This window comes from Poecilia reticulata, linkage group LG2 (genome assembly GCF_000633615.1).
Source record: "Poecilia reticulata strain Guanapo linkage group LG2, Guppy_female_1.0+MT, whole genome shotgun sequence".
Taxonomy (NCBI): domain Eukaryota; kingdom Metazoa; phylum Chordata; class Actinopteri; order Cyprinodontiformes; family Poeciliidae; genus Poecilia; species Poecilia reticulata.
The window spans coordinates 38,788,147-38,804,741 of record NC_024332.1 but is presented as its reverse complement, the minus strand read 5'-3'; the positions used below and the strand labels follow the sequence as shown (position 1 = coordinate 38,804,741).

The window sequence follows — 16,595 nt, the reverse complement described above, 5'->3', positions numbered from 1 at the left end:
GATATTGTTTTCTTGTATCATATCACTAAGCAAGCAAACACTCATAATGCATGAGGAAATACAAGAGACAATATCAGTTAAGTAGTTTCTCCTGGTAGACCAGAAGAACATGAACAAACTGCTACCACTCCCATTCAACAACACAAAAGGCAATCACCGACCGTGACAAATGTGGCTTGTGTCTTTTTGTGTTTGTCCTGCTGCTATAGATATACAGCACTTTACAAAGGTAGTCAAACCAACTGACATTTATCACAATGTCAAGTTACAACCACACCGAGATCATATGTGATAGACTCCGAAAAAAATTTAAAATCTAGCTGGTTTTACAGAAATTCTTAACTGAAGACAAAATATCTGAAAAGTGCGGAATCATTTTAAACTTTATGTCAATGCTTTTGCAGCCCATTTTTATTTAATAATTGCAGCTGAAAGACTTTTTGGTTGGTAGCTATAAGGTTTGGAAATCGGACCACTGAAACTGTTGCCCTTTTCTGCATGACAATATCAGCGTTCATTTCTGTGCCACAAAGTCACATCTCTGTGGAGAGAATATTCTGACAAATGAAAATACTTTGACATAAGCCACTCACTTGTTCCTGTGGTTAAATATTTAATGGAATTTTCCTAACTGAAAAAAAATAAATAAATCATGCCACTGCATGATGCTGCTGTCATCATGTTTCAGAGTATCGATAGTGTGTATCCTTGGTTGTCATGTTGCAGTTTTTGTTCACTAATGATCCTCGAATGTCACAAAATGCTTCATTTATATCGACATAACATTACACAGATGGGCTTGATTCACTAATTAGATGGCTTCTGAAGTTAAACTGTTGCAATAGGTTTTAATTAGGGGGATCATCACAAAAGAGGACAAATTACAAGTCAACAAAACACACAAATCAACACACACTTTTTACCTTTTATTTATTTTTTCTTCCAGCTCCCAAAACTGTGCTATAATTGTGTTGGTCTATCATATATGATCCAAACAAACTACATTGAATTTGTGGTTGTTGTAGYATGACAAAATGTGGAAAACATCAAGACCTATGAATGTTTTTGCAAGGTCTGCTTGGAGATTAAATAAACCAGCACTAATAAGAAGTCAGGGATAAAAATATTTCTGACTTTGACCTAACCTACTCCTTATGTTATTTTGATCTYTTGTACAGATCATAATCATCAGTCAGCTTGATTACTCACTTGTGCTTCTGGATGATCTAGTTTGATTCTTCCTCTGACTTTCATCTTTTTAAATGTGGTACTGAAAACTTAATGAAAAATGTACTTGTTTATTCTAGASAAGCTGCTTGTGCCATATTGCGGCTTTTGCCTTGTAATTGAGCCAAATTGGCTYGRAGGATCACTGCAAGAACGGGACGTGATTCAATACCTGTGTGTGGATTSTCTTGACTGTGTAACCGATGTAACCTCGYCAGCTACACACACATTTTTCTCCTTGATAGCAAATGGAAATTAATGTGTMATTTTTAGGTGCAGTCTTACTTTGCACMAACAGATGTGTGCATGCATTTGCACTGTGAGAAAAAAATCTATATTTATKTATGGAACTCTTCAATAATACGTGTTGAAGGGAGACATATTAACCCATCCCATCTGGGGTTTCTGCWGTTAGATCTGAGCTTTCTGTCTATGAAGGTGCCATCAGTTTCTTTAAAAGCAGCCCCACTGGGATTCACTTACTGGTTTAGAAAACAGTCAGGATTAGAATGGAAACTTGTAAAGCAAACATGAAAAGAAACCACTCAGGGGTTTACAGTGCAACAGTTTGAAAGGGGGAAATGATCCAAGCTGCTTGTTGGAGTCATATAAAACTATTAACTTCCCTTTTTAGTGCAGTTTGAGGTTACTTCCTTCTTTCTACACATGTCAGAAAACGTAAAACTRCTTTGTTTTTGCAAKAMTATGGTGTAACGTTTGACGCAGTTGCTGCCGTACTGAAATTCTTTGCTCAGCATATATAGCCTAATGATGAACACATAAAATGTCAAAGGCAGTCGTATAAGGACTAAACAAGAGAGTCTTGTGCAAAATAAGAACAGTCATTTGCAATGGCACAATAACAAAAAGGTTTAAAACTTTGTGTTCTCAGAGTATCTAAACCAAATCTAAAGCATTTTACTCATGCAGATGGATTGGAAACAAATTGCACATGTTTTAGGGACACCCTTTATGTCARCAATTACAAATGCAATATGCAAAAGGCTGAATCAGGAAAAAAAATATTTAAGAAAAAAAYAGTCTGTGAGGTTTTTCTGAACATAACTCTCTACCTTTTAACATTTGAATTTCAATTAAGAATGTAATAAAATCAGAAGCCAGAAATATCTTTCTGGATTTTACATAAAACTTTCACCCAAAGAGCTTTATGTGTTTWAAAAAAATTGTCATCACCAAAATGTCGTTATTAGCATGTGTTGATTTATTACTTGGAAGATCAAACTTATTTGTTAATTTCATGCAAACACCTTCAAGCTGGGTTGTGATGATTCACTGCGGATCCACCTCAAAGACTTTTTATGAAAACAATTCAACAATTTTGGCTGCAAAGAAGAACCCTTCTTTAAGCCTCTGAGCTGTCTCACGTAGATACCAAAACTCTCAGGACTTCATACAAATTATGTATAGAGTGTGTGTAGTGTGTGATGCTTTAGCACTTGCATAAATTTTGTAAGTTGTTGGAACTGTAAGTTTTGCTGTCAAATTGAATCGGAGTACAGTAATTCAAAGTACACCAGCAAATTGACCTCTGGATGGCTCAGACCACATAAGCAAAACAAAAGTTTTGAAATGGCCTAGTGAAAGTCTGGTCTTTGATCAAATTCAGATTTTGTTGCATAACTTTAACTGTGAAGTSTTTWATTGTACACACTTGCTTTTTCAAAGTGACGGGTATGTTTAAATGACATCATTATTTGAAAATAACTTCTTGTATTTATCCAGGGTTTCTATTTGTTGATAAGAAACCCTTTGAACATTGCAAAAATGCCAAATCTTATCAAGCACTTTAGATTTAGTTTCTAGTGCAAATATCTTAGTACACTTGAAATAAGACAAAAACTAACTTAAAAGTAACTTTCCAAACATAAAACATACAAGAGCAGGTTTTATGTCACTTATAACAGGAAAAATGTCTTGTTATAAGTGAAATAATATGCTAGTGGAACTAGTCATTTGACAATATTAAGAAATTATTGACTTAAAACAAGCTCCTATAGATAKACTTTATAGTTTCTGAAAGGTTACTTTTAAGTTAGTTTTGTCTTATTTCAAGTGTATTAAGATGKTTCCAGAAACTAGATTAAAAGATGTTTGATGAATTGCAGATTGATTTCTGCAGTGAAACATTTGAGTCAATCAATCAATCAAATTTTATTTGTATAGCACATTTAAGCAGCAAGGCATTTCAAGGTGCTTTACTTAATTAAATAAAAAAATAAAAACAGCATGTRACATTGAATAAACAGTAAGAAAGAGAAAGAGATTTTGRAAAAAAAGAGTGACTAAAAATCCMAAAAATAAAAGATAAAAGTAATGAATTYYCTTAAAATCYTTTTTTACAGRACTGAAAATGGGAAATTAATGACACACAGGTGGATTTAATTTACAAACTGAATGCCTTCTGAAGACTGTAATTATTTCTCAAATTTTGAGCAAAGGTCTAAATAAATAAATACATATGTATGTCTCACTTTCTAGATTTAAAATGTCAATGTAGACTTTTTTATTCTACAGAAACTGACTAAACAGGTTTATTACATTTTAAATTGTTTCATTGTGCATTACTTTCTTTTGGCTTATAAAAAAATAATAACATTCRCAGAGGTTTGTGGTTTCAACGTGACAAAATTTGAAAAAGTTTGAGGGGTATGAATACTTTTGTCAAGGACAACACATATAGTTTCATAACACCTTGGGAAGAAATGTGGTTGGTTGTATTGTAGTGCTGTGYGGCTCACCCACTCTTAACATCTCATCAGCTACTCTCTGTGCTCTGCAACTTGCTTAATTGGCAGCTCAGGGCGATGGGTTTACCTTAACCCCCCTACCACACTGGTTGTTACATAAAACAGAGAGAAAGGAAAAAGGTTTTTTTAGGGCTGGCTTGAAAGCAGTCTTTTTAAAATGGCCTTCTTTAATGGCTCGGAGCCAGGAAGTTATGAAGCAAAAGAGCCAAGTTGACGAGTAGGTATGAAGTCAGAGGCGGCGACCGCATTCCTTCAATCAAATCAATAGCACTGCTATAACTCCACTGCCAATTTTATGAAGGTACAAGCACATCGTGTCGAGGCATCGCCCGTTTAATTAGTTTATGTGGGATGGATCAAAGGTGGTTTAAACGGGGGCCATATCCCAGAACCTTAAGTACCTCTCACAAAACACTTGCAAGCCAGGCCTGAGACAACCTTTTGCTGTCTTGGTGTGAATTAGGTAAGGAGCAAGGTGGCATGAGGGCTTGAAGTCAACCTGCTGCTTTTAAGCCTCTGAATTGCCAAGAGAGGCACTTACAAAGACAAGCTGGTGGGTAGGTGTGAAACTGAGAGTGGTAAGAGTAGTACCCCAGTCTAACCAATGAATATGCTGGCAAATCCTGCTTTCACATGTCTGCTTCATGGAGGTAAGCAARCTTTGTCCAAGGTCAGACCTTTCATAAAAAGTCAATAACTGAACATTTTAGTGTTACATTTATATATTATGAACTAAATGAATACTTAAAGTATTTCTGCATTAGGCAGTTTTATGTTAATGGAGGCCAAGAAAGTTCGTAGTCACTGTCACTAAAGACAGTGTAAAGCATGGCATAAATCATAATTTAATTATTGTATCAAAAATTGCATTTTGTCATGTTGGAGGCAAAATAAAAGTGTGATTTTCTATAACCAAAATCTAAAATGAGTTCTATAGCTTATAAATTATAAACTGCCATCTTTTTTTCTGAAAGTTGCAGGTGAATTATAATAATTCAAAAGCCATCTTTGGTTATTGTTTTATTTTTTTTATTATGAGAAATAATACTCTAACTTAAACTCTCATGTACATAACTCGAAGGAATTCCCCATCTGCCACCTCTACCCTAACAATTTGACCTGCATAGGGTGGGAGAGGAGAGATGGCACTTAGGCACACCCCCATACATCGAAAGCCTGTTTTAGCTCCTGTCCGGCTCTGCTCTGGGCTCCTCCACGCGGGTCCCCGGAAGACTTGGGAACAAATCAATCTAACAAATAATTCACCGGCTGCGGCACGCCCGGCTGAACTGATGGCAGAGGAAGTGGCAAAATGAATTAAAGTTTCAAAGGAAACTGTCACTTTGTGTTACAGAAACCGACTAAACAGGTTTATGCTTTTGCCTTCGAGAGTTGGGAAAGTGCTGAGAGCAAATTCACAAGTACTCGCTCTGGCAAGGGAAGTAAAAGCATTAGGAGCAGGCACAGTGACAGATAAGGAGAGGCAAAACGAAAGAATGACAGAGTGAGACTGTCCGATTCTCCTACTTCTGTTGATCCACGTCTTGCTTGGTTTCCTCCTTAGCCTAGTTTTTAATGCAAGCTGAGTAAGAATGAACACGAGCCCAGAAAATTCACAGGAGACCATCAGCAGAGATCTGTGGCGCAGCCTGAGGATCCAACAGCTTCTGATGCAGCAAAATTAGACTTCTAAATTGTTTATATTGTACTATCCAATGACATGTCTTGCTTTTTAAAACTATTAATAAAGTTAGTTAAACAATTCTGGTTTGGCCTACTCCGTGCATGTAAGTCAGTCATGTCTAGTTCTACAGGCAATTTTGCTGAAAAGCATGCCAGATTTCATTTAATTCGGGTCTGTAAACATGTCTCACTGAAAGCACCGCCGCTCTGCAGTAGCTGCACGCAATAATGGCTGCAACATGTTAACTTGTATCCATTTTTCAGCTTCTGTGGAGGGGATCGTATCAACATGCAACAGATGAATCATCTGATTTAAAGAGGTTGTTTATGTCAGTGGTTTGGAGTTTCTGCACCCGAGGCGAACCAGGGATGCCAGACAACTACTGTAGCAACTGCCTGCACTAATAATGACAAACAGCCTTTGAATGAGGCAGTTATGAGGGAAAGTAAGGCCAGCGGTGCGCAAGCGTACAGTGCAATGAAAAAAAGTTTCTTTTCAGTAACAGCACAAACTTACTTAAGCCTGAAACTCTAAAGATCTGCATGAATGTTAGAGATGAAATGCGCACAGTGTCTTGCTAAAGTATTCATAGCTCTTGGACTTTCTTGCATTTTTTTTCAGTTTAAAGACTGAAACTTCAGTGCTTTTCATTAACTTCTTACGTAATACTTCAACACAGCGCATACAATTAAGAAATGAAAGGAAAGTGATTTATGGCTTTAAAATAAGAATCTCAGAAGTGTGACATTAATTTGGTTTCATTTCGCTGCATTTCGCTGCAGGGTACAACTGTTTTTTTTTGTTGTTGTTTTTTTGCATTTAGAAAAAAAAATGTTCACCTTCTTTCATTTTTGCACAGTAGCACATTTTAGGGAAGATTGGAACATTCAAGAGTCGCTACAGAATCTCACCTGTACTTCAGACAAGACTTTAACTGGGTCATTTTAAAAAATGAACTTGCTCTGATCTGAGTCATTCCATTGTAGCCCTGACTGTCTATTTAAAGTGATTGAATTGCTGGAAGGGAATCCTTTGCCCCAATTGCTAGTCTGCTTCAAACTTTAATGGCTTTTTCTTCCATGACTGACTTGTATTTAGCGTCATTCATAATCCAGTCAACCATGACCAGCTTTCCTGTGCACACTTAGGAAAAACATGAGGGGAACATGGTAGTGGCAGCGTAATGCTGCCACTACCATGTTCCGTTGTGGGAAAGGGTGTGTTACGGTAAAAAGCAGTTTAAGTTTTCCTTCACACAGACAATTTTTGCATATGGGTCACAGTGTTAAAGTTTGATCTCATTTTACCAGAGATTTACAGTCACAAACCTTAAATGAGATTTTTTTTTTTTTTGATGCCACTTAAAAAAATTGTTCATGTTAGTGTTAAGGCAACAAATTCAAATCTAAATGAAATGCATTGAAGTGTAGTTTTCAAAATACATTATCCACTAATGTTGTATCAATATTTGTGGAAAATAAGGCAAAATGACCTGGCATACAAAATAAATTAACAGAAAATGCTCCTTTCACTAAACTWAAAGGAATCTTACTTTTCTTTAAGTTTTCTTCCAAAACTCAGTGCTGTTTAGTAATAGGGACCTTCTGGATAAATAATAATATAAACACTTCTCCAAATATATAACTGTCAAGTATATTTTCTTTTTCATTTTGTTTTGCACTTTTTATATGCTGAAAAGAATATTTTTAGGGATAAATTACCTGAAAGCCAACCTAACCCAAAACTGAAACTATCAGCCACATGTTCCAACTGTCCAGGTGCTCCGGCTACTAAGAAATTGATGCCTTTTCCAGTCAATGACCTGGGATGAGACCATCTGAAGGCTTCTCCGCTCAAAATATCCCCTTTCATCCTTTGTGGCTAACTCGCAAAGCTCCGAGCACAACAAAGCATCGGAGAAAACCGATCTGCAGCAGGTTTGGTAATCAGAAGTTGACTAGTTTCTTTTGAAGTTATCTGCTCCTTTGTGTSGGTTTTTGAGGAGCAACAGTAATGTGGTTGGGAAGGTCTGCTGGTGACTGGAGATAACCCGACCACTGGACGGCATCTTGCAAGGCAGCATTGATGAAAATGCAAAATGATCTCTTTGTGCAGTTTTTTTTTTTTTTTTTTTGAAGCTTTGAAGAACAATATTATATTAACCGTTGTTTGGGATCTTTTGTATTGCTGTACTGGCTAATCTCTCTGTAAGCCTGTGCTTTAAAGGGACTTCATTGAAGTGTGTTTGAGGAGAAAACCACAAGCCACTTGAAATCTAAATTTTTTGGTACTCTGTGTTGACTGCTAAACTTCATCTTTTATGAATTTGAACATTACTTCCGTTAGAAAACTTCTAAATTTTGCCTTTCATAATTCTAAGAGTTTTTTTTAATTGGGATGCAAACAGCCACATGAGAGAAAAAGCAAAATACTCAGTAGGGTGAAGTAAAACTGACCTCTTTTAAAGACTATGCTGTCGTAGGGGATTTTGTTTCTTGTCTCCAGGCTGGAGCAGTTCCAGCGGTGCCCTCTGAACTGGTGCTGGCACTCGTGGATGGCAATCTGGATCCCCTGGATTGCCGAAGCCGTCACATCCGGATTGCGCATGCACACCTCCAGCTGGCGTTTCGTCAAACCGGGTAGCGTCATGCAAACTGTGTTGGCATTCAGGATGGGTTCGATGTTGTGAAGCTTCAGACCTAAGATCTCATTGGAATCCACCCTGTGAGGAGCACAAAGTTGGGRGTTATTAGAAGGACGGCTCTGTGGTCCAGACCTTCTTGCCTCCGCTCGGCCAGGTTTTGTTAGACACTAAAGTCTAGTTAAGATCACCAAGTCTCCTTGAATGTGATCCCAATATTCAGTTCCCACAGTAACACAAAGATGGCTCAAGTGCACAGTCTCCATTGTGGCTGGGTCGTGTAAAACGTAAAAAAATATATGATTAACTGTCACAAAACCAGCTCCAGATGTGTCCACTTTTCAAGCACTTTCTTGCTTTGTTTATTTTATTTGTGACTCAGATGATAGTTTTTAGCGGTGTTGCAGTTTGTAAGTGTAATAATACATCATGAAACTTATTTTACATGAATGTAAATAGTCTGGAATTAAATAAAATGAGATGGTTGTCATATAACAAACCAACGATTCTTAAGTGTCATTTTTAGTACAGCAGTGGAAAACCCCCTGTGATGTTTCCTCATAAATCATGTCTGGAGATATACTGTAACTTAGCAAACATTTTCGAATTAACCGTAAAGTTATTTTCAGCCGAGAGAAGTTTGTGATGCAGATCAATCATGTGAAACAGCATTCAGCCGAAGGCACTTTCAGAGTTCTTTCCAACTCGACAAAGAAGCAATAACGGCAGCGAGAATGAAAAACTTGAGAGCTGAAAGATCTGAAAGGTGTCCAGCTTTTCCTTTCATCACCATTAAGTGTAAATCACAGGCTAATTAAGGCTGTGTGCTTCTGTGTGCCTCACTCTGATATTCCTGAAGTCACCGACATGTGTAGCTCTTGGCAAACACACATCAGCAACTGCTCTAGCACACCTTAACATGCAAATACTTTGGAGTAAGGCAGAGTGCACACTTGCTTTTACAACTAAGCCACTTTGCACGCCACTTCGGTGTAAGTTTCTTACTTATAATACGTATACTTACAAGTATAATACTTATACTTGTAAGTTTCAACTTATAACTACTACAGAACTTCACTGGCCACATGTTATCTGAACAGGACGTACATGATTCAAAAGTTTTGACAACTGACCAAACCGTGTGCTTTCAGATACAGATGCTACCTGTTGGGGTTTCTGCAAAAGTCTCACTTTGCAGAGATTAAAATCACATTAACATTTTTTGCTTATGCGTTGAACATAAGCAGATTTGTGCATCATTTACTTGCAAGAATAAATGAAAACTTTTATGGTAAGTTGCAAACTATTTACTGAACATTAAATCTATCTCTTCAGGGAGGTGTTTTTAGCTTATAATTTTTAAATTAAAATAAATAAATAAGGTAATAAAAATAAAATAAAATAAGTAAACTGTGAAAAAAAAAAACTTTATAGCAACTCACCTTTTATCCAGCAGACAGATAACCACCAAAACGCATGTCAGTCTGAGGACCGAGTGTTCCATGTTTACGCTCAATAATAATAATAATAATAATAATAATAATAACAATAATAATAATAATAATAATAATATTAATAATAATACTAATAATAATAATAATAATGAAAAGTAAATAAAAGTTGCAAAAATTACAGGAGGAGCTTTCAATTCAAACTGGTTCCAGTATAACTCTTCTAAGTTTGGGGATGAATAAAAGAAAAGTCACGTCCGTCTAAAAGTTTGCGCTGGACTTGACAGCTCCGACAGTCCTGCGTCCAGATGTGCCAGCCTCATTCAAGAAAAAAAAAAAAAAAAAAAAAAGTTTCATCAAGCTCTAAAGTCACTGACAGGCAGGAAACGCTGGTTGCTACAAGTTTGAAGAAAAGTCAGTTCTTTCGCTCTCGAATACATCCGCGCTCGTGCCGGTGTCTCCGCCAACGAGGAGTTTCATTGAGAGAACATCCGAGATAAGACAGACAGACGGCTTCTTACCTATAGGCTTCCCTAAATGAAGTCTGCTTGAGTAGTGATGTTTTAGTCCTCTAAACTCCTGCTCTTAGCGCTCTGCCAGCCCACTTTTTTTGCGTCACTCGGGGAGTAGAGGAGCGTCGAGGGAGGTCAAGTGCCTCGTTAAGGCAGGATAGAGATCCTGCGAGATAAGGACACCAAAAACACTTAGCCTGCGCCCTCTGTGAAGCAGAGCAGTTATATATTCTCTGGAGGGACGATGATGCTCAGAACGATGAAGCAAAGAGGTGCAGCGCAGATTTAAACTTACTTTAGGTATTTAGAGGTTTTTATTTTGGGCGCCAATTATAAAGTTAATTATAAATCTCGTTCTTTGCCCTTTTTAGCATGTTAGGTTATGTTTATAATAACTGATCAATTTGCGAGCTATTTAGTGGTTGTCGTGGCACAGGGATGTAAAAACTGGACAAAAATAAATGTTTATGTTTAATGTTAATTAAAAACACATCTACCCTGAGCTTATCACGTTGTTTAAAGTTGTGCACTACGACGCAATTTACAAAAGAGCAAGGAGAGATTAAAAGCAGCTGCGCTTGTAGCATTTATGGGGGCCGGGTAAGCTCATTATTCCTGCTTCGAGAGGGGTCCCACTTTCATGTACCATCATGTTTCGGGAAGACCTTGATTGCCTGGTTTGTATAGGAGCGAATCGGTGTAGATATGCACAAAGGAAAGGAATGATAATATGTATCCATCCAGATATCATCTGTTTCTTCAGTAAGCAGCTTTATAATTGTTAATAACTTGTAGTTGTTGATTTTGTCCTTCAGATAAGAGAGGCTGCGATCAGTTCCACACTGATGTGGACTGAAATGTCTTGGTTTTCAACTTGGAGGTTACTGGTTACTGGCGTTTGTCAGATTTATCATTCAGACTTAATTTAGATACACATGACTTCATATCAGAAAAACTATGAGCCATAAAGTAAAATTCAAATTTTTATGGTGTACTATTACTTTTAAGTTTAGTCCATTTACTTTTACAAGTTCAGCTTTAGTTACTGTTTGGTGTTAATGTTGCCTATGGTAACATAACTATTTACTGACGGCTTAAAAACCTTTGATGTTTGGTTGAAAACAGTTCTTCTGACAATTTAAAACAGATGTAGACATGTCCATCTTGTCCTTTGACAGCAACACTTCTCCAGCATTTTGCAGAAGTGATGATTTCCATCTTTTCGTTAAGTATTAATCATTGAAACAAGACATGGCCTGTTGAAGCATCTGCAGATCGGTTGGTGCACATCAAGTTTCAGGATAGAGAAATGTTGATGCCACTGTCTACAATTGTTTCTGTGTGACAGCCCCAGAGTGTGTGAGAAAAAAAGCCATAAAAAGAACACAGGAAGGATAAACTACAATACAAGACTATATGAAAACTGAATTAGACTTGAATAAAAGTAAAATCAACGTTAGAATTAGCAACAAGAAGTGCAATAAAATAAAAAAAAAAACAGTGTGACAAATATTATTCTGAGCATAAATGTTATTGTGTATGCCTAAAATAATATTTCACTGTTAACCATATAAGCTTATGTGAACTAAATGGGAAGGAAACTTCTGGTAGTTGAGGAAAATACTTTTTTATGTCTGTTTGTGCAAAACTCCATGGCTCTGTAACATCATCCTGACTAAACTAACAGTTTACTTTAGGATGTAATTTTGTTCTTGAAATTTTTCTGGAACATCAACTAAAACTTTATTTATTTAGCCAACTCAGTTTAAATAGGGGGGCACATCATATTTCTATATTATACAGACTCTTCAGGTTTATGTTCTGACCATCAAATTGTATGGCCTACACAATAATGCACTTGGAAAAGTTGTCCGGCACATAGTCACAAAATTATTTTGCAAAATCAGTTATCAGGTTTTATAATTTTCTCAAATTAWATATATAAAAATGTTTGCTGATCAAAAACCCTTAACTCTGACTTTGAACTCTTTTAACTACATTTTCACAACACTGTATACAAATAAAGTAAACTGGCTGAATTTGTTTCCTCACGTTTCCTCTAATTAGACTCTCTTCTGACAGTGTATCAGTAAAATAAATTGAGGAGAATATTTCTGATTTGCTGCATCCAGTTATGCCTTAAAATTATTTCAGTTACTCAAATTACTTTCTTTGTTCACTTAGTTTTAATAAAAAAAAGAAAAGAAATAATTAAAGTTTTAAGTCTGTCAATGTGAGAATCTTTCTGTTCTGTGAGTAAAAACAATCAAAAAGAAAAGAGGACTAATTAAATTGTTGGTTCCATTTGCTGCTCAACCTCCTTTGTGTGTCATTGTCTTTAATCTCCCTATTTAAATGAATATAAAGTACAACAAAAAAGCTACCATGTTGATGAATACCACATGATATCACTCATCCTGGTGCTTTATGAGTAGCTTAGAATAAAGATTTAGAAACCACAAATAAAAAGGCTTTCCCCACCAGTGCAGGGAAGCGAGCATTCTGCCAGTGTGGAGTCACCAGAGTGGTAAAACACAACATGGGTTTAGCATTCAGACGTAATTAAGTTGCCATACACAAATTTAGAAGATCAAGAAAAACAAACCCCATGAAAAAAGAAAATCTCATACAGGAATTTATTAATGCACCCTGACCTGAAAGATTGGGAGAGAGTTGCCAAATTTGTGCCTAATTATTTCAAGATGTTTGAGAAAAGTTGGATATTGTGTTGACTCTGTGGTTTTGCTACTCTGACTTCAGCTCCACAGCACAATATGTTATATGCTTACATCCACACTTCTCTGTCACAGATGATAATGGAAAATAACATCCCCTTATGAGTGACAGATGTTTGTAAACACGGCAGATATTTTCAACCATGCTCTCAACTGTGGTAATGAAAAACAGAATAAACATTTACTGCGATGAAGTCAGGCATGGTCAGAGTTGTCCAAGATGTGAAAATATGTCAGAGTTTAGTGGGGCTTTTCATATAACAGCGCAACTGCCAGGAAAAGATTTTAAAAAGTTTTCTGAAAAAAACAAAAAACAAAGAACACATATCAAGAAGATAAGATTAAGAAACAAAAAGCATCAAGATTTGACTTTTGAAACAGAAAAATAAGAGCCACAGGACAAAACTGACATCAGCCAGAAGACTTATGGAGTAAAAAGTCTACATCTTCAGAAAGTATGAATGTAMGAAGGGACAAGTATGAGTCAAGTGTTTAAAACATTTATAAAAATGTGAGCTGGTCTGTTTAGCCAATAATTTATGAATAGCGCTAAAAAWACAAGTAATGCATAGCAAAAGTGAGCTTATTACAGAGATCTGTTTTGTACTCTTTATGTGAGTTAYGTCTGGGTCAAGTATGAACCTATAAAAAGTAGATTATTGATGAGAAATTAGAAAGAAACTAAGTAGATAATTAGAAATCTGATTGGATAATGTTTAGCAGACCTTGCTGAAATACTAAGCTAAATGGCAATTTAGCTAATCAAAACCTTTTCTCAGAGCAAAACAAAAACTCAGTTGTTAGTGCTATTTGTTACCGACTGTATAGTGGACTGCATGTTTAAAACTCATCATAATAAAGGTTGTTAGTGCAGCTTTAAAATCAGTGGATCTTCACAGTAATGTATCTATTTATTTTTGTATTTTATTATTTACAATTTAATTATTTATGTCATTAACACTCTGCACCATGCACTCATTTGCACTTATCATTTGGAGCAAGAGATGCATCTAAGGTAATATTAAAAAAAACCTTCTTGATTTAACACAAAGATTAGAATAGGTTAATGCTGTTGACTATTTTTCTTCTATGAACCAATTGTTTGTTAATAAGATAGAAAAGGGTGCTTAATATAATATTTATTTATTTTAGGTGAAGGTAAAACTATCCCACTTAAGCAAAAATAACAGACAAAGGAGATTTTTCATCTGACATTTAAAACGTTTACGTTCTTTGTACAGTTTGGGCTTAATTACTGTTCTGAAGGTGTTGTTCTTTCAGCAAATTGCATGTTTTTAGAGTCTTCATACTCCACACTGACTGATTGGTTGACAATTGTTTCAGTAATAGAATAATCATTTTCATTTCCACTCCAATTATATTTGACTGGTAGGTACATCATTAATTGTTGTGTTACAACAGCATCAGTGAAGACATTTAAAATAAAACAGAAACAAGACAAATAGTAAAACAAATAGTAAAAAAGAAACACTAGCTATTCAAGAAGGATGGATTCATCAATAATCTTTACACATATACAGTTGAATTAATGAGCAAATGCAGTAGACAGGTATTAATGTTTGTAAAAGAGGTTAATGTCTGCTAGCAGTTCCCGTAGCCTTCTGTCCAGCGCCTTAGAAGGACCAGCCCAGGGCTGAATGTGTTTCTTTGTAAAATGTCCAAAGCTTAAAGCAGGTGGAAGGTGTGATTGATGATTGAGTTAATTGTAAGGAGCATTCTCAACGCTGCCACCTGCTGAACTGTCTCTAGTAGTGCCCCGCATTTGGAACTTGCCTTCCAGATCTGTTTATGTATCCTGTTGTAAGCTGTTTGGGCTGCCTCTCCCCAGCAAACCACAACAAAAACATAGTCACCACGATTTAGTCGAAGGAGCACAGTATTGGTCTACAGATGTTTAAAGATCTCAGTCATCCTAAACAGCCTTTTTACAGCCTTTCCATGAGAATGGTCAGGTCCAGCTCGCCATCCAGCTATATTCCCAGGTACTGTTGACTAGAAACGATTCCCATATCAGTGTTTCCCCAGGGGATTTGGTCTGGCAAAGACAAGCACTTAAGAAAGACTTTTTTCCTTGTTTTCTTTTTTTTGCGATCAATTGTTTTTATTTTAGTTGTTTTACAGCCACAACAACATGCACATTACAGTATAGTTACAATAACCTTGTTTTCTTTTGATGACAGAACCACTCTGTAGCGCAATTGATTGCTGTAATCAATGTAACATGAATATGTCTACATATTTGATAGAACATTCCTAAGGGAAACAATATCTTTCTTTTTCTCTTGTTACTCTCTCTCAACCTTTCAATCTTTATCTACCGTATTGCTCTCTATCTCTTTCTCTCTCTAAAGCCAGGAGTAGTTCTTCCCTCCTACAGCTCAACCTGATCAAGACCTTTTATTCAGTAATGACTGGAGTTTTTCTAGGAGAGTTGCTCTTCCTGTGACACACAGGAGACTAAGTAGTCACTGTTTTAAATGTTTGCAAGATTGCACTCAAACCGAGCAAGTGGTATGATTTTGAAGGTTCTGGACATTGTCAGGCTGTCATGGTTGACGTGCCTCTGCAGTGTCACAAGGAGAACGAACCATTATAACCCAGCTGGTGTGGCAAACTGGGGCGGTGGTCCCAGTTAAGAAAGGAGAACAAAGAGTGCGTTCCAGTTGTTGAGGGATTACACGAGAGACTTGTGTAATCTCCATGGGGAGAAATGTGGTTTTCGTCCTTGCTGTGGAAGGCTGGACCAGWTATTTACCCTCTTAGGGTTCATGGAGTACACTTCTCTTGTCTGCATGTCCTTTGTGGATCTGCAGAACACCTACAACCTTGTCCACTGAGATGTTTTGCAGGGGTGGCTGTGAGAGTATGTGGTACATCGGTTGCTTTTAAGGGTTACCTAATCCTCGTATGCCCAAACCGAGAGTTATGTCTGCTTTCTCGTCACAGTGCATGTTGGACTGCGTTAAAAGGGCTGCCCCTTTTCAATGAGTTGGGGGTCAAGCAGTTGAGCTTAAGGCTAAGTTTACATGAGACTGCTGGTTAGAAATTRTGGGTATTTTCAGAAGTTAGTTGGGAAAGTGTTTAATGTTTGAATTAAGTGTSTAGTTGTCAAACCAGGCCACTATATGGCGCTGTGAGTTTAGCATCTCATGGAACGCACATGCACTTTTTTGATCCTTTGCTTTCACCCCACTAGCTAGCTTCCACCTCATTGTAAGCATTGACCCATCTCTGTCTCCCAGGAATACTGTGCTAATGTAACAAATAACTAACTTATCAGAAAATGTGTTGAATTAAACAGGTTAAGTAGCACAACACAGCACAGTGCTACCAGCCATTGTTTTTGTTGTTATCTGCTTGTGCATGCGTAGAATAAACCTTTGCTTTCACACCTGCAGTGTACTGCACAACTCTGTGGGGGTTAAAGAAAMGTTTCACTGTGAGACCTACTTTTAAAAAGTGCTGGTGTGAGAGATTCGCACCATGTGCTCATGACGTGTAAACGAGTGGTTGGATTCCAAAAATAATGTTATGGTTCAGCTGAGGAGCATCTTTG

The 16,595-nt window shown here is 36.8% G+C and overlaps 1 protein-coding gene across 1 annotated transcript in view; it reads right to left on the bottom strand.

Annotated features, from left to right (window-relative positions):
* Positions 1-10,010, bottom strand: part of LOC103460520 (protein Wnt-10a-like) — a 32,031-nt gene extending 22,021 nt beyond the window's left edge. The window contains exons 1-2 of the mRNA XM_008402736.2: positions 9,763-10,010; positions 8,136-8,401 (exon numbers count right to left, since the gene is read on the bottom strand). Of these exons, the coding sequence (XP_008400958.1) occupies positions 8,136-8,401; positions 9,763-9,824 (328 nt within the window). The 5' untranslated portion in view covers positions 9,825-10,010. The remainder of the gene's footprint in view (positions 1-8,135; positions 8,402-9,762) is intronic.
* Between the last annotated feature and the right edge of the window lie 6,585 nt (positions 10,011-16,595).